The sequence below is a fragment of the Psammomys obesus genome, unplaced genomic scaffold, assembly GCF_907164565.1.
Source record: "Psammomys obesus unplaced genomic scaffold, mPsaObe1.curated_primary_1811, whole genome shotgun sequence".
Classification (NCBI taxonomy): Eukaryota; Metazoa; Chordata; class Mammalia; order Rodentia; family Muridae; genus Psammomys; species Psammomys obesus.
Window position 1 is genome coordinate 4318414 of NW_026590486.1, and position 25411 is coordinate 4343824.

Consider the following 25411-nt stretch of genomic DNA (forward strand, 5'->3'; position numbering starts at 1 on the left):
CTGTGAGTATAGGGAATATCTAACATCTTTAATGTTTGCCATTTGGCAAGACACTGTGCTCTAAACTTCATGCTCCATGATTATTTTTGGGACAGCTGAGCCTTTTAATTAGGGTAATCTTTGGTTAAAAGGTCAGATGCTTTTTGCTTCTGTGTGATATATAACACAGGCATATTTTCAAGTATGTAAGTATATACCAATTAGTATCTCAGACATTTTCTAAAATAAGAGAACTCTTGAGGCATAGGTGGTTCTAAAAGTTTTCATTTTTTGGGTTTTGTCATCATACTCTTGGTCAGATTGAACCTTTGTGGGTTCTTTAACCATGGATTAGCCTTCTAATATAGAGGATAAGTTTACTTAATCTGACATGTTTTTCTAAAAGTCAAATAACTAGAAAACTACCAACTTTAAAAAGGTAATAATAAAAGAGAAATAAAAATTTTGAGTCATAATATGGTAGTTTGGAAGATACAAGAATACATTATATGGTCATGCTTTTACTACTATATGATGAAATGCTAATTATAAGGGAAGTTAATGTGGCATAGTGGAGTCAATGATTGCTATAGGTACACAGAAGTGATATGGAAACTTTAGGTATGAGCTGTGAAAACTATGGACTATAGTGTTATCAGCAGGAAGAGTACTACCAGCAAGTTCACTGTACTGTACATGGACTCAGTATTAGTGGAATACAGAGGTAAGGTGATGGGAGAAATGAGGTAATTAAAAATAGAAAGGCACAGTAGATCATAGAAGAGCATGACATGGAAGTTGATTATACGTTATCTACTGATTACTTTTTTCCTCTGGTAGTCTTTATAGCACCATCAAGTTCTACAGATGCTAGTCAGTAGGGATCAAGCTTCCAGGTGAGTTTTAGCTTGATTTTTTTTTTTTCCCCATTTTTTGACTAGAATATGTGGTGTCTTCAGCAGTAGTGTCTTACCATCAAGTTCTGGAGGGTAACCAAACACATTGTCAATAAATGAGCAATATTGTTGGGAGAGGGTGATCTGTGGGATCTCACCGGCCAGCAACTCCAAAGAGGTAACCCATCCCTGTTACTGGGATTTTTCATTTAAGCTCCATTTAAACTTGTTTTACAAACTGCTTTTTAAAAAGAAATTCTTTGAGAATTTTATTCAGTCTTTAATTTAATATAAACACCTCCTCAACTCATTCCTTTTCAACCCTCTCAACTGTCCCACTATTTTGAACCAATTTTAAGATTATAAGGGAAAGGGGGAAGAAGGTAGGACAGTGAGACAGGGAGGGGCTGGGATCAGGGTATAAAGTGGAAAAACAGAAGCAGTGTAATAAAAAGGGGAATATGGGAATATGTAGAAAATACATAGGAATAATAAGAGAAAAGAATATTGAATATGCTCTTAACTATAAAACTATTGTCATTTACCAATATTTTTTAATTTTTCTTTTTTTAAAAATTTATTTTTTTATTAATTACAATTTATTTACTTTGTATCCCAGCTGTAACGCCCTCCAAGGGCCTCTGAAAGACTCTATCCAGCACGATATGAAGCAGATGCTGAGCAACTCATAGCCAAACTTTGGGAAGAGTCCAGGGAATCTTACGAAAGAAAGGGGAGATGAAAGACCTGGAAAGGACAGGAGCTCCACAAGGAGCGCAACAAACCAAAAAATCTGGGCCCAGGAGTCTTTTCTGAGACTGATACACCAACCAAGGACCATTCATGGAGATAATCTAGAACCATTGCCCAGAGGTAGCCCATGGCAACTCAGTCTCCAAATGGGTGCCTAGTAAGGGGAACAAGGACTGTCTCCCTGAGGGGAGAGCAGCCTTACCAGGCCACAAAGGAAGACAATGCAGCCAGCCAGTCCTGATGAGACCTGATAGGCTAGGGTCAGATGGAAGGGGAGGAGGACCTCCTCTATAAGTGGACTCGGGTAGGGGCATGAGAAGAAAAGAGGGAGAGAAGATGGGATTGGGAGGGGATGGGGGGGGGCCTACAGATGGATACAAAGCAAATAAATTGCAATCAAATAATTTTTAATACAGAAATAGGTTATTTTTAATACAGCGGTGTACAATTTTATATATTGATTCAAATTTAAGGTTTTTTTTTTTTTTGGTACACATGTATGTATGTTTCTACTTTAGTATTGGACCCATACAACTCATTTACAAATGTAAGGTTTATTTCTGGTCCTTTTAAAAACTGCTATTACAAACTCCTTAGGATAACTAACTTATACAAGTTAATAGTTAATCAGTCAGACTCATGGTCATGCCAGATATTAGTTCAGTTCATCCCAGAAATATACATCCTAGGTTGAACATATAGTAAATACCTAGAAATAAGCAATGTTTTCCTATTCAGATAGATAGATAGATAGATAGATAGATAGATAGATAGATAGATAGATAGATGTAGATAGGTAGACAGAGACAGACAGATAGACAGATTATGTATATATATAGATAGATTATCTAAATATAAAAGTAAATAGATAAATGGTCCTCAAAAACTTCAGGGACTTACAGAATATGGCATTTAAAGTTTAGATTATTTAAATATAAATGTAAATAGATAAATGGCCCTCAGAAACTTCAGAGACATACAGAATATGGCATTTAAAGATGTTTTTTTTATTAATTTAAGGCCTCTTTGACTTGAGACATGTCAGCTCCTGGCAACACCCACTGCCTACCTCAACGAAGTGATGAGCATCATAAAATCTCCTTTTGGAGATAGCTTCATTAATGACAAGTTAGCTACTGAGCAAAAATGCCCCAGCTATATCTCTAGACAATATGTTGTCCAAAATGGACAAGACTTGGATACAGGCTGAATTGACTGTCAAGTTCTGCCATGACAGGGTAAGCAAGTCCCTCATATTTCCTGTTTCACAATTATTTCTGCCAGACCTACTGTGCCAGAAGGCTGAACATGATGCTCCATTGTTACAGAGGAAGAGTGATGACTGGCCAGGCAGTAAACTGTCTTTGTCATATCTTAGTTTTGGAAGCTGCTTGTCTACACTTCCTACTTACGTAATTTTATTACTTTTTAAATCTGATGGGGTTGATGATTAGATAGTTACAGTTTCACAGGTAGATTTGAGTTCAGGATTTAAGAAAATGTTTTTAAGGTCTAGAAAGATGGTTGTTTTTTTTTTTTTTTTAAGTTAAATGCAAGCTATGATAGAGAATAATTTAGGTACAAAACTTTAGATTCACTTAGGCTAGAGAGTATTTTCTTCAAGATTACCAAATACAGATGAGCTAAACATTTGCAATGTAAGTTACGTAAAGCTTTCCTGGTTGTTTCATAACTGCTCCTACCTTATGTGGTTTATTGTAAATAAATAAAATCCATATACATTTGGATAAAAATAAGATTACTTTTTTGATTATTTTTTTTTCCTTTCATTCCTTATTGAATCCAGTTTTGGGTTGCCAAGCTAGTCTTGGAATTGGGGGCCTACTCTAGTATGTAGTTAGCCATTCATGGGTCATAAGATACTAGTGGTGGGATGACATCTCTACTTCTCTGGCCCCTGTGCTGAGATTTTGGCTGGTTGTTGCTTGGCCATACTATGATAATAGCTGTGAGTTTATATGCTTATATACTATGTGTGTCTTGAAAAACATTGTTCCTTGAAGCTGTCTACCACCTGTGTCTCTCTTCCTCTAGCACTTTGGGTTGAGATTAATTTCTGAATTGGGACCAAGTACTCTTAATTTTTTTTTTTCCTTTTGACATGCTTTGTTTTGGGGTGTGTCCATGTCTGTTATGTGCCATATGTTTCAGAGCAAAGCTTCTCTGGTGAGGGCTGAGAAATGCTCTTTTCTCTGGGTATAACAATAAATCTTTAGGATTCATTTTAATGCTTTGTGCGTTTAGTAGAGTAATTGTATTGGATTTTGCTCTGGGACATGTCTATAACCATATCTAATCACAGGTTCTTGGGCCATTTTAATATTTCCTGGTATGGGTTTTTCCTTATGGAATACACCTTTATTCTTATAGTGGTTAGTTACCTCCATAACATTTGCTGTTATTACACCAGTGAGCCTATCTTATCAGGCCACTTTTCGCTTGCAAGGTTTATGATTGGGTGAGATGAGGCTTTTCTTCTACAGTTGTTATAGTACCTTCCAGCATAGTGAATGCTAGCCACTTGGAATGAAGTTTGCCGCTGAGTACCAGCATGATGTTTTCTTGCTCTGTGATTCAAGGATGTGGCTGGTGTCTTCAGCAATAAAGTCTTACCATCAAGTTCTGGAGGTGTGCTAGTTAGTTTTATGTCAACTTGACATAAACTAAGTCATCTGAGAAGGGGGAACTTCAGTTGAGAAAATGCCATTATTTGTCATTGATTTGAGAGGGTTCAGTCCATTGTGGTTAGTGCCATCCCTGGGCTGATGGTATTGGGTTCTGTAAAAAAGTAAGTTAAGAAGCTATAAAGAGCAAGCTGCTGAACTATGGCCGTTCCATCAGGTTTCAGCCCTGCTTGATTTCTCCTCAAACTACTTTCAATGATGAACTGTTATGGAACTGTGAGTGAAATTAACCCTTTACTCTTCATAGATTTTGGTCATATTGTTTCTTCATAGCAGTAGAAGAGTGAGACAGGAGAGTAGCCAGGAGTAGCCTACTGTAATGGTTGAGGATTCTCTGTGATTCCAGTGCCTGATACCCAATTCATGGCACCAGGCTATATGGTAGCATGAGGTGTCTGGTTGGGGTATTGTCCCTGGTTATATAATAATCCTATTAAACTTCATTTTATATATATATATTATGATGGTTCTATAGAACTAGGTTTCCATCTGGCTTTCAAAGGGCCATTAATGTTACTTATTCCTCATCCTCTTTCCTTTACCCTGCTTTCCTTTTTTCCACTTTCAGAAATGAGACTAGTAATCTAGTGTTACCTTTCTTTGCTTAGACTACTCTGTTCAGGATAACTGTTTCTGGCTCCATCCATTTATTTTTCTGCTGATTTTATAATATTTTTCTTAACAGGGCTGAATAATATTCTATTGTGGAGATGTACTGTATTTTTATTATTTTTTCACCATTTGATAGACATTTAGGCTGTTTCCATTTCCTAGCTGTTGTGAATAGAGAACATTGAACAGGGATGAATAGATATTTCATATGAAATTCTAAATTATCATGAGTGGTAAAGCTAGCTTATATGGTAGATCTAAGTTTTTTGAGAAACCTCATACTGGTTTCTATAGAGGCTGCATCAATTTGCCCTCCAACAGTCAATAAATGTTCCTCTTTCCTTGCATTTGCTCCAATATCTCTTATTTGTTTGAACTTAGCCATTCTGACTGATGTAAAATGAACTTTTAGTCTTTTTGTGTTTTCTGATAGTTATGTACCATCCTTCAGAAAATATTTTTCAGACTTTTATATTTCATTTTTTGATAAGTATATTTATGCCCCATTTTTAATTTGGCTTGTTTTCTTGATGTTTAAGTTTTTGAATTCTTTCTATTTTGTAGAAAACAACCCTGTGTTGAATATATACCTGCAGACATTTTATACTCCTGTTTTTTGCAGTAATCCTTTGCTACATGAAATGCTTTTAGTTCCATTGTGCTATTGGTCTTAATGCCATTGTTACTGGAGTTTTATAATTTCAAGTGTATTTTCTAAGTTTTCTATTAGATTTAGGCTATGTGAACATCTTTGATCCATTCAGAGTTGCATTTTATGCAGGATTAGAGATGAAAATCTGGGTTCCCATGCAGCTGGCCAGTTTGAGCAGCACCATTTTGTTGAAGATGCTGTTTTCTCCATTATGTCTTTTTTGCTTCTTTCAGAAATCATGTAGCTCTGGCTTTGTAGACTTACATCTGCATCCTCACTTCTATTTCATAAATTGACATGTCTGATTTTTATGCCAGTACCATGCTGTTTTATTGCCAAAGCTTTGTTAATGTCATGGATGATGATTCATTTAGCAGTTCTTCTAATGTTCAGGATTGGTTTTTTTTTTTTGTTGTTGTTGTGTGTATTATCAAATGAATTTTAATATTTCTCAATTTTTATGAAAAATCGAGCTATGATTTTGAGAGGCATTGAATCTGTAAATGGGTTTAGGTAGAATGACCATATTCACAACATTAATCATACCATTCTGAATATGGGTGTTTTTTCTATGTTCTGTTGTCTTCTTCATCATATTTTCTGTAATGTTTTAATTATGTAAGTGTTTTACCTCCTTAGTTAGATTTATTCCAAGTTTTTTTGAGGCTATATGACTGGGATTGTTTTCCTAGTTTCTTTCTCTTTGTGTTTATTATTTGGATATATATAGAATAGCTACTGAGTTTGTCTCTTCATTTTGTATCTTGTTACTTTGCTGAGTGTATTGATCAGCTGTAGGAGTTTTCAGGTGGAGTCTTACAATCTGTTACTTACAGATTTATTTTTTGTATAGAACCATATTACTGTAATAAAGATAATTTGACTTCTTTCCCTACTGGTATTTTCTTCACTTATTACTCTAGCCAACACTTCAAGCATTATATTGAACAGGAATAATGAGTGAATATCCTTGTCTTGTTCCCAATTTAACATGTTTGTTGTGGGTTTCTTCTGTTTTTCCTTTATTATGTTTTTTTATATTCTCTGTATTACTAGGTTCTCTAGGACTTTTATCATGAAAAGTAGTGGATTTTGTTAGCAGCTTTGTTTGCATCGGATCGGATAAAGATGTGTTTCTGGTCTGAGGTCTGTATGTGTTGGATTACATTAATTGGTTTACGCATGTTGAACCATCCCATTATCTCTATTATGAAGCCTATTTGATCATGGTTTCTTTTGTATAGTTTCCTTTTGTGGACTTAATTTTAGTACATCTGATTCTGTCATGGAAACTCTCCTTTGATTATGACTGATTTTCTGGATATAGTAGTTTGGGCTGGTCATGGAGAACTTGAAGCATATTAATCCAAGTTCTTTCAAAGTTTATTGAAAAGTTAGGTGTTATTCTTATGGTATTGCCGTGTGACTTGTTTCTCTCTTACTGATCTCGGTATTCTGTCTTTGTTCATACGCTTAGTGTTTTAATTATTATGTGATGTGAAAAAAAATTTCTTCTGACTCTGTGGTGTTCTTTGCCTCTTGCACATAAATGGGCATCTCTTTAGATTTTTGCAATTTTCATTTATGATTTTTTTTGAAAATATTTTCTTTGCTTTTGACTTGTATTCCTTATATAACTATCACTTTCAGATTTGTTCTTTTGTAGTGTCCTTTATGTCCCATGCTATGTTCCATAGATTTTTACTGTTTCTAGACTGATTGATCCATTTCCTCTACCTGTACTCCTAGCCTGATATTTTGTCTTCTATGTGATCCAGTGTGGTGATAATGCTGTCCTCTTTCGTTTGATTGCCTAAATTCATTTCCAGTAGTATTTCATTAGGACTTTTCTTTTGGGTTTCTATATTTTTTAATTTGATTTGTTTCATTAGGACTTTGCTTTTGGGTTTCTTTATTTTTTTAATTTGATTTTTACATCTTGAGTTTCTTTTATTACTTGATTCAACTATGTGTTTTTGCAGTTCTCATTCATGCATTTATTCATTGTCTTTGAGTTCTGTGAACGTGGAATTGCTGTTTGAAGTAATTTTCTTGTGCATTATCTCTGGTGCTTTTGTCACAGGTAAATAGAATGTATGTTAAGTTTTAGAGGAGACAGTGTGTCTTTGCACTAGGACCAAGGCATCTGGAATTAGGTTTTGGGTAGTTGTTTTTTATGTGGACAATTCATCTCTCTTTTGTTGAATGGTGGTTTTGTCAAGTTTGGTATTACTATAACCTCTCAGGTTATAGGCCTACTGAATACTGCTTAGTGTTTAACCTTGGGTCAACTGTTTTGGTTTTTAAGTGGAGTGTCTAAATTGTCTCAGCTCATTGGTACTTCTGGTCAGACCATGATATGCAATTCCTTATGGAGTAGTCCCTGTGGCAAATGTCAGGCAGACAGGAAATTTGAATTTTGTCTACCTAGAGTTTCTGAGGCTCTTTGTGTGGGACCTTCCGGCTCTTAGGAGGCTGAAACTACTTATTGTGGGTCCCAGGCAGAGAGTTGGTGGGACTATCCATGTAAATATTATATATGTGTGCATCTATGTTTTAGGAAATCTATAGGAGTTCATCTTCAAAGGTGTTTAGTGTTGTTATCTCTTTATCTCTCCTCTTTATTCCCTCCTGCCTTGCTCACCCATCTCCTATCCTAATTTAATCATTCTATTATATTTCTTAACTTTTCAATAGCATTTCCTTCAGTTTACTCTCTCTTGAAGGTTATACCCAACCTCTATGAGCCCAAGGTAATTTACCAAACTCTACGAGTATTTGAAATGAAACATATATCTGAAGATTAAAAGGTAACGTCCACACCTGAGAGAATGAATGCATGTGACATTGTCTTTCTGGTTCTGAGTTACATCACTGAGAATGACTGTTTACAATTTCACCATTTCACTTACAGATTTCATAATTGTGTTTTTCTTAACAGCTAATTAATATATTTGATGTAAAATATCATTTTTATGTATCCATTTATAAGTTTATCATGATCTAATGACTGTTAATGAATAGCTGTGATGAGTATAGCAGAATGAACATGGATGAGCAGGTATGTCTAGAATAAGACATGAAGTCTTTTTGGGTACCCAAAACTGTTGTAGCTGGATCAAGTAGTAGATCTGTTTTTAGCTTTTTTAGGAACTTGCACACTGATTTCCATAGTGGCTACCCAGTTTACATTCCCAGCAATGAGTAAGTGTTCTCCCTTCCCCTCATCCATATCAGCATTTGTTCTCCCTCTCCTCTTCTTTATTCCTCCTCCTCCTCCTCCTTCTCCTCCTCCTCCTCCTCCTCCTCCTCCTCTTCTGACACTAGTCATTCTGACTGGGTTAATGAAATATCAAGGAATTTTTCATATGTACATCCTTGATTTCTTTTTTTTTTTTAAAGAATGCTGAAAAAAAATTTAGGTGTCTTTCAGCCATTTGTATTGTTTAATTCTTTGCCCCTGTTTTTAAATTGAGTTGTTGCTTTTTGAGTTCTTTGTATATTCTAGATAAAAGCCCTTGATCAGATGTATAGCTGGGTGAAGATTTTTTTCCCCCATTCCATGTCTTGCCTATTAACTTGAATTATGGTGTCTTCCACTGTAGAGAGCTTTTTAGTTTTATGTGGTCCCATTTGTCAGTTGTTGGTCTTAATGCCTGTAACTGGGCTCCTGTTCAGGATGTCCTTTCCTGTGCTAATGAAGTCAAGCCTATTTTCTGCTTTCTTCTCTTATTCTGGGTATCAAGACATGTCAATGCTTCTGATCCATTTGTAGTTGAGTATTGTGCAGTGTACAAGACGATCATCAAGTTTTATTTATTTATTTTTTTTACATGTAGCTCTCCAGTTTTGGCCAGCACCATTTGAAGAGTCAGTCTTTTTTTTTCCAGTGTGCATTTTTGATTCATCAAAAATTTGGTGTCTGTAGGTAACTATTTTTATACTAGTCCTCCATTCTGTTCCATTAATCAATGTGTATTTTATACTAGTACCATTCCATATAGGACATGACATGTTACTTGTAATCTGGAATAGTGGTTGGTAATACCTCCAGCAATCTTTTTCATCATTCACTATTTATTCTGTCGTTTGTGTGTTTCCAAATGAATTATCAGATTGTTTTTTTCAATTCTGACAGAATCATATTGGAATTTTAAGATAATTGCATTGAATCTGTGTGTTGCTTTTGGTGAGATGGCCATTTTCACAATGCTAAATCTACCAGTCACGGATGGGAAGGCTTTCTGTCTTATGGTGACTTCAATTTTTTCCATCAGTGTTTTACAGCGTATTGTGTAGGTCTTACATTTCTTTGGGTAAGGTTATTTCAGTATATTTTTGTTTTGTTAAATTTTGGAATATGTTGTGAATGGGCTTATTTTCCTTATTTCTTTTTCTATCTACCTGTCATTGGTGTATAGGCAGGGTACTGTGTGTGTGTGTGTTTGTGTATATGTGTGTGTATTATTTTGTGGCCTGCTACTTTGCTGAATGTGTGTGTGTGTGTGTGTATTTTAAGCTAGTAGGATTTTTTTTCTGATGGAGTCCTGAGGATCTTTTAGGTATAGAATCATTTAGTTTGTGAATAAGGATACTTTGACTTAATTCCTTTTTAATCTTTATTCCTTCTGTCTCTTTCTATTATTATATATTGCCCTAGCTAAAACTACAAGCATAATATTGAACAAAAATGGAAAGAGTTCCCAACATCACTGTCATTTCTAATTTTACTTGAAAAACTTTTGAGTTTTTTTGCTTCATATGATGTTGAATACTTGTTAGATACTGCCTTTCTTATGTCTTGTGTATCCCTAGATTTTCTAGAATGTTTATCATGAAGAGCTATTAGATTTTGCCAGTGATCTTTTCTGTATCTTAATGAGACAGTCCTGTAGTTTTCCCTGAATCTCTATGTTGTAGGCTACATTTATTTATTTGTGCATGTTGAACCAGTTCTACATTTCAGATGACTCTGACATCATGATGGTGGCCGCTCTTTTTTGATGTTTTCTTGAATTCATTTTGTAAATATTTTATTGAGAATTTCTTGGTCCTTTCTGGTTTTTGTTACATGATAATTTTGGCATCATAACAGAAGTTCCTAGTTTTTCTTCTAGAGTTTGGTATAGGTTGTGTTTTATGTTAGTTCTTCTTTGAAGGTCTGGTAGGATTCTGTGCTTTATCTATCTTGTCCTGGTAGTTGGGTTATTTTCTAAATTATTGAGTGTATCCTGACAGTGGTGGTGCACACCTTTAATCCCAGCTCTTGGGAGGCAGAGACAGGTAATCTCTGATATATATATATATATATATATATATATATATATATATGAAATGCATTTCTCTAGTAGATTTTCTAGTTTAGTGAAATACAGATTTTTAAAGTACAACCTTATATTTTGGTAGTTTTCCTCAGTATTTGATTTAATATTTCTTTGTCCATCTCTGATTTTATTAAATTTGGATCCTGTCTTTCTTTTGGTTAATTTGGCCAGAATTTGTTGAACTTTTTAATCTTTGCAGATATACAAGTCTTCATTTCATTGATTCTATTTGTTTTCTATTTCATTAAATTCAGTTCTGATATTATTTTCTTCCCTTCTGTTCTTTTTGTATGTATCTTTCTTTCTTTTTTTTTTTTTTTTTAGAGATGTTCAGTTGTAATTGTGTTACAAGGTATTTAGTGCTATAAACTAAGTATCTTTATTACTGCCCTCATTGTGTTCCAGATAATTTGTTGGTTTTTGTTTGGTTTTTCATTCATTTCCAGGAATTTTAAAATACTCTTTTCTTTTTTTTTCTTGACCAAATTAATTGTTCAGTTTAGTTTCCATTCTTTCTATAGTATCTGTTGTTGTTACCTAGTTTTAATTCATTGTGGTCAGATACAATGAAGCATACTATTACAATATTCACATATTTGTTGAGACTATTTCAATGTCTTAATAGGTAGTTGATTTTTGGAGAAAATTTCGTGGACGGAAAAAATGTGTTCTTTAGTATATGGATGGAATGTTGTCTGTTTGGTCTGTTTGATTTATTATGTTATTTAACTCCAGAGTTTCTTTGTTTAATTTTTATCTAGATGACTTGTTTGTTGGTGGGAGTTGAGCATTAAAGTCACCCACTGTCAATTACTGTGTTGTGACTGATGTGTGTTTTCAGATTGCATTTCTCCTATGTCCCTGTGTTTGGTAATCATTATATGTTTAAAATTTTAACACCACCTGGTAGATTTTTCCATTGATTTCCTTTACTTTGTGTTATTAGAGGGAGGATTAAGACCATTTTTATTCAGTTATTAAAAGGTATATTGATTCCTGTTTTTATGATGGAAAGTTTATATTTATCAGTTTTTGTAGATAGCATTACTGAAATAATGCTGTTTTGACAGTTGTGATCTTGTGGGATCTAGGCTAGTGGTTCTCAATCTGTAGAGTTATGACTGCCACAGGGGTCACATACAAGGTATTTACTTACATTATGATTCAAAACAAGATTATAGTTATAAAGTAGCAAGAAAAGGGGTCACAACAACATGAGGGTTGTAGCATTAGGAAGATGAGAACCACTGATCCAGCCATTTCTTGCTTCAATGTTTTTGTTGAATAGATATTAATTTTGATGGGCCTGCATTTATTTGTGACTTCACTTTTCTCTTGGATTTTTCAATACCCTTAATTCTGTGTTTTAATATTTTAACTATAATATGTTGGGGAGAATTTCTATTGGTCTTACCTATTGATATTCTCTAGCCTTCTTACACCTGTAAGGACCTCTCTCAAAGGTTGGGGAATTTTTTTCCTGCAATTTTATTGAAGATATTTTCTATGCTATTTTTCTGGTTTTCTTCTGTGCTCATAAATTCTGAGTTTAGGGTTTTTTTTTTTTTTTTTTTTTTTTTTTTTATGAAGTCCCAAAACTTTCTCATGCTCCTTTTGTTTAAATATGCAATTTAGTTTACTGAGTGACATGATTCTTCATCATTGTCTTTCATTGTTGACTGCCTGTTTTTGACATGATCCTGTTGGTGAGACAGTCCATGGAAATTTTCAACTGCCTTATTGAGGTTTTCTTTTCCAGCATAATTTATTTTTATTTTGGTTTTCATCAACAGTGTAAACTATTTTCTTGGGTTGACTACACACATTTCTCTGTCTTCATCTTTTTTGACCATAGTTACGATTACCCTCATGAATTCTTTGTCTGGAACCTTTTCCAGCTCATATTCTTTAGGATCATTGCTGTGGGATTTGTATATTTGAAATAAACCTTGTTTTTGTTTCTTGTATTTTTATTTTTGCATTGTGATCTTTTTTAAATTTATTCACTTTACATTCTGGATTTAGACCCCTCCCTCGTCTCCTCCTGGTCTCCCCCTCTTTTCCCCTCCCCTAGTCCTCAGAAAGGGAGAGCCTTCTTCCCCTACCAACTGGCCTCAGCCTATCAAGTCTCATCAGTACTGCTTGCATTCTCTTCCTCTGTGGCCTGGCAAGGAAAAGTGATCAAAGAGCCTGCAACAGAGTCCATGTCAGAGACAGCTCCTGCTGCCATTAATAGGGGACCGACACGGAGACTTAGATGGCTATGGGCTACATATGAGCAGGGGGTCTAAGTCTTCTCCATGCATGGTTTTGGTTGATGCATCAGTCTTTGCAGGTACGCCCGGTCCCAGATTTCTTGCTGCTATTGGTCTCCTTGTGGAGCTCCTGTCCCCTCTGGGTTCTTCTATCCCCCACTCTTCAATAAGACTCCTGCACTCTGCCCAAAGTTTGGCAGAGTTTTAGCATCTGCTTTCATTCCGTGCTTGGTGGAGTCTTTCAGAGGACATCTATAGTAGGCTCCTGACCTGCTCCCTCTCTTCAACTGCTTCAGGTGTCTATTCTATTTACCCTTCTGAATTAGAATTAAGCATCCTCCAAGGGTCCTTCTTGTTATGTAGTTTCTTTTTGTTTGTTCTTTTGGGTTTTGTTTGTTATTATTTCTTTGTTTTTCAAGACAGCGTTTCTTTCTGGCTATCCTGGAACTCACTCTGTAGACCAGTCTGGCTTGGAACTCATCCACCTGTCTCTCCCTCCCCAGTGCTAGGATTAAAGGCATGCACGTTATTTATTTTCTTTAGGTTTGTGGATTGTAGTATGGTTATCTTTTTATTATATGGCTAATATCCTCTTATAAGTGAGTATATACCATCCATGTTTTTCTGGGTCTGGGTTATCTCAGCATGTTTTGTTTGTTTGTTTGTTGTTGTTTTTTAGTTCCATCCATTTGCCTGCAAATCTCATGACTTCCTTGTTTTTAATACCTAAGTGATATTCCACTGTGAAAATGTACCACAGTTTATTCAATTCTTCATTTGAGGGACATCTAGGTTTTTTCCAGTTTCTGGCTATTATGAGTAAAGTTGCTGTGAACATAGTTGAGCTAATGTCCTTGTTGTATGGTAAAGAATCTTTTGGGTATATGGTATTGCTAGTTCCAGTTTTCTGAGAAAGGTCAGAATGATTTCCAAAGTGGTTCTACAAATTTGCATTCCCACCAGCAATGGAGAAGTGTTCTCCTTTCTCTACCTCTTTGCCAGCATGTGCTGTCACTTGAGTTTTTGCTCTTTGCTCTTTGCCATTCTGGTGGTGTAAAATGGAATCTCAGAGTTTTTTTTTTTTTTTTATTAAATGAACTCCATGATGTTTCAGTAGACTTTTATTTTTTTAAAGATTTATTCATTTATTTTTATACAACATTCTGTCAGCATGTGTGCCTGCACACTAGAACACACTGTAGATGATTGTAAACCACCGTGTGGGTGCTGGGAATTGAACTCCGGACCTTTGGAAGAACAGCCAGTGTTCTTAACCTCTGAGCCATCTCTCCAGCCCCATCAGAGTTCTTATGTAGCTTTTATTTTTGTATTGTGAGCTTTCTCTTTTTTTTTTCTAGATTGTCTTTTTTCTTTTCACTTTTAATTCTTTGTGAAATTCATATTATGTACCCATATTCAATTTATCTCTCCATATCTGTCCCTTTGTTTCCACCCTCTGCCTTTGCATCCTCCTCACTAAAATAAAGTAAAAGAAGATAGAATAAAAAAAATCTTGTTATGCATGCTGTAATGTGTCACACAGTAAATCCTTATGTCCACACATGTTACAGATGTTTAATGCAATGAGTTATTGGTCTGTTTTGAGGCCTCTGGCTTCTGCTATACTGTCCATAGTGGATCCTCACTAGGACTCCTCGTATATCCTGTTGTTGCCCTGTGTTACGGAGATCGTACAGCTTTGGATCTTTAGAACTGGCCTTTTCACAAGCTCCAGCAGATCATAGTTGGTGTGGGCCAATTCAGAGCTGTGGATCTCAGTTTAGAAGGTAGCTTATGTTGGTCAGCCCAGGAACACCTGCACCATCAGGGTAACCTCTTTACTACTGCCCCAGCCAGCTCACCCAATGCCTAGCTTACCTAGTGTGACAAGCATCAAGTGGCAGGGTCAGCTCCCCAATTTTCAGGTCCTTGGAGCTAGCATGCCATGTTTTAGCTACCAGGCCCCACTCTGCTGTGCTGCATATGCACTAAGAGGTTCAGGGCAGATTATCCTGATTGCTGCAATTAGTGAGAGGAGAGCATCTCTTCCTTGTCCATGCTGCCCCACATCAGATGAGGGGCAGAACCAGATCTCCTATGTTCACACCCTTAGCCAGCCTAAGTGTTTACAATGTTGAGGAAAAGGGCTAATTTAAAGCAGGGTTGGAATACCAGTTTCCTCAGTTTAGAGCTCCAATTGCAGTACTTCACCATTTGGATACAGTCTTAATGCCTTCATCAGCTTGTACTAGAGCTTGGACTAAGTTTTTCAAGGCTGGATAGCCTAAGAGGATAGTATCATTGTCATGTGTCATGGCTCTGGGTCTCTAGTTCACATGTGGTGGCTGTAGAGTCCCTACTACTGGATATTGATCTTGGTTCTGATGAATCCCCCCCCCCCCCCACCAAGGGGTAAATGCTGCTTGCAAATAGTTGCAATCCCCCTACCAGGGGATTAGGGAAAGGGCATAAGGGAAAAAGAGGGAGGGTGGGTGGGACTGGAAGAAGACAAGGGGGAGGGAGGCTGCAGCTGGGATACAAAGTGAATAAATTGCAATAAATAAATATATAAATTAAATTAAATTAAAAAAGACATCTAAAGAACATTTCAACTGAAGAATATTTTTAGGCAACCCATGGAATTCTCTGATAAAAGCACAGTTTGGAACATAAGGCAAGTCAACAACACAACAATAAAAATTACTTTCTTGCATTTATCAGATAATCGTTTCTCCGTCATTGGTTGTTCTCTTTTATAGATTGTAGTCATATATTTGTGTCTGTATTCAAATTCTTTTTTGATTTCCACTTTTTATATTCTCCACTTTTTTTTTCCTCTTTTAGTATGTATTCTGGTGAAATGTACTTCTTGTAGACAACAAATCATTTGATTTTGTTTTTACTCCTTCCTGCTAATCTGTGTCTTAATTGGAAAGCTAAGCATATTTATATTGAGATATTTGTTAGCCAGATTTTGTTTCTTTCATAGTTCTCTGTCTTCCCTTTCTCCTTCATAACTCATGTGGACATAGTTGTTTCTTTGTATTTATTCATGTATAAAATCACAAAATTTGTTTTTCTTCAGCTGTTGAGTTTGTGTCATTCTCCTGAGTAGATTTCCTTTAAGCGTACTCTGTAGTGCTGGTTTAATGCTAATGAGTAGCTTTATTTTATGCCTACCTTGGAAGGTTTTTAATAGTTTTAAAAAATAACTTTGGATATAGTAATCATCACAAAAAAGTGTTTTAGTCTTTAAGCGTTTCTGGTGAAAGTTTGGATGTTACACGGAGTTTGCCTTTGTTATCTTGTTACTTTTTTTCCAGGTTGTAATATTTTCAGTTTTTGTGGTGTTAGGATTTGGGCTTTAATTTGCTGAGAAGCAGTTCTTTTTGGTCATGGCTATTTTGAGTTCTAAACATCATTCTGTTTGGATGTCCATTTCTCTCCCTGGATTTTAGAAATTTTCTTCTGTTATTTCATTGACTTGGTTTCTGTGCTTTAGTTCCTTCTAGTTCATCTATTCTTCATTTTCTCTTGATCATGTCCTAAAATTATGATTGTGTTTACTTACTGTTTTATTTGTTGTCGTTATATGTGCCTGAATAGTATTTGTCTTCATTCCTGCTCTTCTGTCTTGGGCTTGATCTGGTCTGTGGTTAATAGTTTCCACTGTGATTTTTAATTATTTTATTCATTTCCACCATTCTCCCTCCTCCCAATCTCAATTTTTTTTGCTGAAATTATCAACCATTTATTTTGCTGCCTTTCTCATCTGGATCTTGAAGTTACTTCTGTACTACATTCTTTGTTTTGCATTCTCTGATATCACTGACACTTTGTACTTTGGAAATCTTTGAACAGCATTTCAACTAGTTGAGCGTCTGTGTATTGGTGATTGAATGCTGATATTTGAAGTTTTCTTTTTTAATGTTTGTTTTTCTGTGTTGTAATTTGTCCAGTTTTGAGGATGGATAAGTTTTCTAGTTTTATTTGTAATAAACCTTTGGAAAAAGGTTTTGTAATAATAACCCTTTGAGGTTTCAATCTAATGAAACCACTGCACAGAAAACAGAATCCTCTAACGTGAATGACAAAACCAAACCATAAACAAACCTAGATTTTAATTTGATTTATGCCAGCATTCATAGCACCATTGGCCATTTTAAAATGCTAGGAATAATGTAAGAAGTTTAAAATTATTTAAAATCAAATTAGAAAATGTAATATAGCTTGGCATGTTGGCACATATCTTTAATCTCAGCATTTCTGAGCCAGAGCCAGGTGGATCTTTTTGAGGTTGAGACCAGCCTGGTCTACAAAGCAACACTAGGAGAGCAAGGGCTCTGTCACTCTCAAAAAGCAAAAAAAAAAAAAAAAAAAAAAGGAAAAAGAAAAGAAAAAAATTAAAGGGAAAAAAAAAGAAAGGGAAGAAAATAAAGGAAATAGTAACTAGGTAAAAAGGAAGACTTAGGAAAAATTGGGGAGCTAATTTTAATGAAGAGAGAAAATAGAAGAATTCAAAGAACAGGAGGGAGAAAGGAACAAATGGTAAATAAGTAAAGAAAGGAAACAAAATTAAATAAATAGAATAATAAGAGAACACAATGCTCTTTTAAAAATAAACAAAATTGTAGCAAAGGTTAGTCAAAAGAGACCAAAAAAAACAAAAAAAAAAAAAAAAAAAAAAAAAAAAAAAAAAAAAAAAAAAAATAAAAAAAATGAAAAAAAAAAAAAAAAAAAAAAAAAAAAAAAAAAAAAAAAAAAAAAAAGAAAACATAAAGTCTAAAACTATAACAAGTGGAAAAGAAGATATGTTGGAGTAATTTCTCTTCATCCCTTAATATTCTAGTCTGTATTTCAGGTTATTTCCCATTTCCTGTTATTCAGGCTGGTGCTGATTTGGATCCACTCAAAGGTAGATATCTTAGGAAACTGTCTAACTGTCTTTGCCTTTAGGTTGTCAGTGTTTTTGAATACAAGTGCCTCTGCTGACTGCAATTTGCTGTCTCTATGGCTTAGGGATTTTTTTTTTTTCTTTTTAATTTTCTTCAAGGACTTCCCAGTTTTTTTTTTTTTCTACCTAATTTTTTTATTTTTTTTATGTTAATTAACTTTATTCCCATTGTATCCTAGCTATAGCCCCTCTCTTATTCCCTCCCAATCCCAGCCTCTATCCCTCTTTTCTCAAAGCCCTCTCCAAGTCCACTAATAGGGGAGGTCCTCCTCCCCTTCCATCTGATCCTAGCTTATAAGGTCTCATCAGGACTGGCTGCATTGTCTTCCTCTGTGGCCTGGCAAGGCTGTGCCCCTCAGGGGGAGGTGGTCAAAGAGCCAGAGTTCATGTCAGAGACAGTCCCAGTTCCCATTACTAAGGAACTCACTTGGATACTGAGCTTGTGTTACATATGAGCAGGAGTTCTAGGTAATATCCATGAATGGTCCTTGGTTGGAGTATCAGTCTCAGAAAATACCCCTGAGCCCAGATATTTTGGTACTGTTAATCTCCTTGTAGAGCCCTGTCCTCTCCAGGTCTCACTAACTCTCCTTTCTTTCAGAAGATTCCCTGCACTCTGTTCAAAGTTTGGTTATGCATCTCAGCATCTGCTTGATACACTGCTGGGTAGAGTCTTTCAGAGTCCCTCTGTGGTAGGCTCCTGTCCTGCTCCCTGTTTTCTCCTTCTTCTGATGTCCATTCTGTTGGTCTTTCTGATTGAGGATTGATCATCCTACCCAGGGTCCTCCTTCTTGCTTGGTTTCTTTAGGTATACAGATTTGTGTAGGTTTATCCTGTATTATATGTCTAGTATCCACTTTTAAGTGAGTATATATCTTGTGTGCCTTTTTGCTTCAGGGATACCTCACTCAGGATGATCTTTTCTAGATCCCACCATTTCCCTACAAATTCCATGATTTCCTTGTTTTTAATTGCTGAGTAGTATTCCATTGTGTAAATGTACCATGATTTCTGTATCCATTCCTCCATTGAGAGACATCTGGGTTGTTTGCAGCTTCTGGCTATTATGAGTAAAGCTGCTATGAACATGGTTGAACAAATGTCCTTATTGTGTACTTGAGCATACTTTGGATATATGCCTAGGAATGGCATAGCTGGATCTTGAGGAAGCAATATTCCTAATTTTCTGAGAAAGATCCAGATTGATTTCCAAAGTGGTTGTACAAGTTTACATTCCCACCAGCAATGGAGGAGGGTTCCCTTTTCTCTACATCCTCTCCAGCATATATTGTTATTTGAGTTTTTGATCTTAGCCATTCTGATGGGTGTAAGGTAAATTTTCAGAGTCGTTTTGATTTGTATCTCCCTCATGACTAAGGACGTTTAGCATTTCTGTAAGTGTTTCTCTGCCATTCTGTGTTCCTCTGCAGAGAATTGTCTGTTTAGCTCTGTACCCCATTTTTAAAATTGGATTACTTGCTTTGTTGCTTTTTAACTTCTTTAGTTCTTTATATTTTCTAGATGTTAGCCCTCTGTCAGACATAGGGTTGGTGAAGATCCTTTCCCAGTCTGTAGGCTGTTGACAGACTGATTCTGATGACAGTGTCCTTTGCCTTACAAAAGCTTTTCAGTTTCATGAGTTCCCATTTATTGATTGTTGCTCTAAGTGTTCTGTTGAGGAAGTTGTCTCCTGGTCCAATGAGTTTATAAGCTCTTCCCCACTTTTTCTTCTAACCAATTTAGTGTGTCTGGTTTTATGTTGAGGTCTTTGATCCACTTGGACTTTAGTTTTGTGCTTGGTGATAAATATGGATCTATTTGCATTTTTCTATATGTAGGCATCCAGTTAGACCAGTACCATTTGTTGAAGATGCTTTCTTTTTTCCATTGAATAGTTTTGACTTATTTGTCAAAAATCAAGTATCCATAGGTGTGTGGGTTTATTTCTGCCAGTTTTTCTTTCAGTTGGCTAATTCCAAGCCAAAGGGTGTTTCCCAGGTATGTTTTACAATGAAGGAAGTCAACAAACACTATTGGATCTAGTGAACTGGTCTTTGCTTTTAGCTCCTGCCTGTAGCCAGCACATTGCAAGGGGTATCAGAAATCTCATATCAGTTTCTCTACCAGACCTTACCTTCAGAGCTATCAAGTTCTATAGGCATCAAACCTCATGGCAGAAAGAGAATCAATTTTGTAGGCTGAGTACCCGTGAACACAGGCTTGACATTTTATCCTTCATATCTTAAATGATGGGATCGTTCCTTGCCACAGAATGGCTGGTTCATTGATGCAGTGCCCTTCAAACCTTGTCTACTTGGCTTCAGTTTCTCAAAAATTTGTTTTGTTCAGTTTTCTATTCCAGATCTACCTTGCTCAGCTGTCCCACTCAGGAACTGTATTTATATTGCAAGACTTCCCCGACCAGCCTTACCTGTGATTGTTCTGTGGTTTTTGGCCCTCAGAGTAGTTTATTCTCAAACAGATGTAGGTCCCTTTCATGACACCTGACAATAGTTCTCCAGAATGCAGAGTTACAAACTGGATTTTCCCTTCTTCAGTGCTGACCTAGTAGTATATTAGAGCCTCCTAGTTGAATTAAGCTTTATGAGGATTATTGATTGTCCGGTGATCAAGACTATATTGTCTTTTTAATCAGTCTCATCTGGTTTACCTTGTGTATGGGCTATCCTTTATCACTACAACTTTATTTTGCTAGAATCTCTTCCTGAGTTTTCCTTTTTGCTACAGTCTTTCTCTGTTTCTCGGCTGTTGCAGTACCTCTTTTGTGATTTCCAATATTCTTCCTCTCATAGGAATTGAATTTATCTTTTGTTACCCTGACTCTTTTCGTTCACTTTATCACATGTCAGTAGCCTAAATGTCCCTTCATCATTTTCTTATCTGAAAGCTATGTCTAGACACTGTACGGCTTCATTTATAGGTGGTGAGAGTAGGTCTTTTTTTTTTTTTTATCTTATGTATATATGTCTTTTGCCTGCATGTATGTCAGTACCACATGCAGCATGCCTGGTGCCCACTGAGGCCAGAAGAGTATGTTAGATTCGCTTGTGAGTTAGATGACTGTGTGTCAGTCATTTGGTTTTGAGAATCAAACCTGTATCATCTGGAAAAGCAATTGGTGGTTTTAACTACTGAGACATCTCGTTATTCATGTTCTCAAAATGGAGTCTGAAAGCCTATTTACTTTCGTATGATTTCCTTTAATGTGTTTTTAACATGGGTGTGTGTTCTGCTTTGTCTAATGTGTTTTATTCATTGGTTTTCACTGTATTTAAATTTATTTGAATGTATATGTGTGTATGCTATAAATGTGTGGGTGCCTGTGTCAGGCCTAGAAAAATGCATTGAATACTGTGAAACTTGAGTAATAAGCAGTTTTGCGAACCACCTGACATCCATGCTGGAAACTGAACTCAGGTTCTCTGGAAGAGCAGCTAGTGCTTTTTAACCACTAATCCAAATTTCTAGCCTCAAGTTTAGATTGTCTTCTTTTTTATTCTTATTCTGTTAATACCATTTATAAAATTTTTTATACTGAAAAATTTTCCCCATCAAATAACATGTGTAGATTTATGACTTTTAAATGTATTTTTAAGATTGTTCTTTAGTTTATTGTTTACATTTATATTTCTCTAGTAAATCATTAGCCTGTAGTGTCTTTTTTTTTTTTTTTTAAACCCCCCTCTTTTTCCTAGACAAGATCTCTATAGCCTAGGGTGACCTTGAACTCATACTTTTTTGTGACTCAGCCTCTTGTGTGCTGGGATTATAGTATTGTGCTACAGATTCCTGGCCTGTTGTTTTATTTTCTTTGAGTAAACTCATCTGATTTTGGTATCTAAGTAATTCTGACCTCTAAACGTAAATGTTTTTGAAAATATTTTGTTCCATATTTGTAAGTTTGGAAATTATTGTTAATTTTTTAAATGTTAGAATTTTGAGATACTTGAATAACTGCATTTTAACCACACTATCCATAATAACTAGGAATAAAACCAGTCTCAAATGTCTATCAGTAGCTGAATGAAAGAAAACATGGCACACAAACAAAATGAAAATTAAAAAAAAATATATTTTGTTTTTTATTTTTTTTAGATGTTTGTTTTGATGACTTTGGAATTTAAGCTTTTAAAGGTTGTTCTAGCTTTCCCTCATTGACATTTTTTTTAATTTAAATCACAAATATGAATCACCTGTAAAAATAGGGTGGGTAATGTGATTATGCAACAATTAAAATAAAATCTTAAACTTTATTACTGGCAACTTCAGAATTATATTACAGAAACAATATTGCAAGTAATTTGTTACTTTATTTAGCTCTTAATTCTTAGATGTACAAAATAGTATAATAAATGTTTATATATAATAAGTTATGTATTTGTAATTATGGCCATATTAAATAGATGTTCTACTTGAAAACTGAATTGGGCAAAATCTAGTTTTAAAATTTTATTTTTAAGCAGTAAGGAAGACTGGCAAGGGAATAAGCTACAGGTTAAATGACTATTGGGTTCTTAATATTTGTATAGCAGTGGTATTCTACTTCTACACTAATACGGAACAGTTTTCCATTTTCAGAATTCTTGAGAAATATAGAAGTTCTAAAACTAGTATTCCTGGCAAACAGCCAATTTCACCCTCTGTTTACAGATGAAGACAAGAAAAGCTGAGGTTATAATCCATACTTTTGGATAAGAAACTATTTTTGAAAATGATATTCTTTGAAAGTTTCATCTGTTTAGACAGTATTATTGGTTGTATGCATCTACCCCTGCATGCTTCCAACTCTTTTATTCAATTTCTAAATTTTAAAAGTTTACTTACTTTTCTTCTAACTGTGAAATAGGGCAGCTAAAAAGAAAAACATCACTAGCAGCTTCTTCACTTTAAAGATGAATAATTTTATGTTAAATTCTAATTGTACGGTTTTATTTTTACAGCTGACGCGTGGTCATGGGGACAATAAAAATGAATAAAAGCTTTTTTAGTGTTGATTTATATTTTTAAATGAAAACTGCCTTGTTTTATATCTCCCTTAGAAGTACTCCACTCCTCCTCTGTTTCTCTTCAGAAATGATGATGCCTCCCATGGATATTAGCCAAACAGGATATAACAAGTTACAATAGAAGTAGGCACATACCCTCATTTCAAGGCTAGATGAGGCAACCCTGTAGGAGGAGAAGAATCTCAAAACCTGGAAAAAGAGTCAAAGATAACCCTCACTCCCATGACTTGTCCCACCAGAACACCAAGCTACACAACTTTGATTTGCAAGAAAAGTCAGTGAAATGAATATGAAGAAGCTAAAAGTAATCATCAGTACTTTGTCTTTGCAGAGTTTTGGTTATGAATGCCAGGCAAAAGACTTCCATTTCCTGACTTATTCACTTTCCTCTTTTCTTTCTATGTCATTTCTTCCTCCCCTACCCACCCTTTTTTAAATTAATACTTGGGAGCATAGAAATTTATTACATTCCTTTTCTGAGAGAAAGAGAAAAAGTAAGGAGGCTAGGTGGTTAGATGAAAAGTTTCACTGGTGTGCACAAGGAATTGATTGTAAGTTGATGGTCATTTTATTTTGGTTAGGTCCAAGTGATAGAGGCCATAGAGAAAACATAAATACTTGAAATTTACTGTTATATTAGAAATTATGTACATGGAAATTAAATTTTTATTCAATTTTTTACACAAGCAAAGTATTTTTTCCAATGATATAAGAATGCAAAATATTTTAAGCTTGAACTGTTGAAAAAAGGGGTGGATGTCTAGATTTGACAAATGAGCTATAATTTATTTTTATTAATTACAGTTCATTCACTTTATATTCCTCCTGTAGCTCCCTCCCCCATCCCCTCCCAATCTCACCTTCCCCCCTCTTCCCCACCTGTGGCCCAGTCCACTTATAAGGGAAGTCTTCTTCCTCTTCTCTCTGATCCTAGTCTATCAGGTCTCATCAGGAGTGGCTGCTTAGTCTTCCTCTGTGGCCTGGTAAGACTGCTCGCCCCCCCCCCCCCCATTCAAATTTTGGAATTAACCCTGAATTTTAATCTTTTATCAAATGGATGGCTTCTTGTGTCATTCCTCTGAGCTTTAGTGGAATGGAAGTTCTCTTGGTCAAGTCATATACTTCTGTAAATGATAGCAATTACAACAGTTGCAGTAGTATCTGCCAGTACTTATCAATAGGGTCTAGTATGTAATAGGTATTTTTTTTTTTGTTTTAAGAAAATAAAATATTCCATTAATTATTTAAGAATATTGTACATGATACAATGAATTTTGATTATCTTCACCTTCGATTTCTCCTTCTACTCTTCCGAAATCTAGCAAAACAAGTCATATATTTGTGCAAATGAAAGCAATTATAACAATTGCAGTAGTATCCGATACCAGTAGAGCCAGTATGTAGCAGGTAATATTTTTTCTTTTTAGGAAAATATAATAGTTTGTTAATTATTTAAGGATTTTGTGCATGATACAATGAATTTTGGTCTTTACCTCTTATTGCTCCTCCTACCTCTTCCAAAATCTAGCAAAATAGTCTAAGCACTTGTGATTCTTAAATCATCAGAATTCTGAAATATAAAGATCATCCTAAGCAGGCAGAGGCTGAGACATAGAAGGCCTAATTAGTTAATTCAGTTACAGAACCTGTATGTGAACCTGAACAATCTGGTGTCAAAACTGAAATTCTGACTGCTGCAGTTTCAGACTTCTATACTTAGCCTGCCTAGAAAGTGCCTAGCACATCTGTTTTCAATAAACTAGAGCTATATTAACTTACATAAAACAGTGAGGTCATTTATTCAGGAAATTTCTATACTGTGTCCAGGTAGTTCACATGATTGTGAATTTCAGATTGGAATTTTTTGGGAAGGTTTTATGCTCTAATTATATATTACTTGCGTGACTTTTTTCTATCCTAAAAGTTCTTAGAACTTTCTGCTGTTAAGAAGTAATTGTTCTGAAATTATTATCTGTAAAACAGTGATTGGAAATAAATTGGATTCTGAAGCTGGAATTTCTTCCTGACTCCTTTACTGGTTATGGGTGTAAGATTTCAATTACAAGATTTGACTTTTTCACTTTCTTTTCTCTTTTACTGGAGGAAGACTAAAGATAATATTCAAGGTCAGATTTCACATGATAATCAGAATACCTGGCAATGTTCTGAGTTTATTACTGGGCATTCAGAGAGTGCTAGGCAAGTTAAAGGACTCAGGATAGTAAAATGAGGCCTAGAAAATTAGGGAGATCAC

The 25411-nt window shown here is 35.3% G+C and overlaps 1 protein-coding gene across 8 annotated transcripts in view; it reads left to right on the top strand.

The window, feature by feature from the left end:
* Nucleotides 1-25411, top strand: part of Ube3a (ubiquitin protein ligase E3A) — an 89576-nt gene that overhangs the window by 26217 nt on the left and 37948 nt on the right. For 2 of the 8 annotated variants that reach the window (XM_055607504.1, XM_055607505.1), the window contains 2 exons: nt 921-1053; nt 2649-2866. The exons of the other annotated variants lie outside the window; for them this stretch is intronic. In XM_055607504.1, the coding sequence (XP_055463479.1) occupies nt 2859-2866 (8 nt within the window). In that variant the 5' untranslated portion in view covers nt 921-1053; nt 2649-2858. The remainder of the gene's footprint in view (nt 1-920; nt 1054-2648; nt 2867-25411) is intronic. 8 annotated transcript variants of the gene reach the window in all.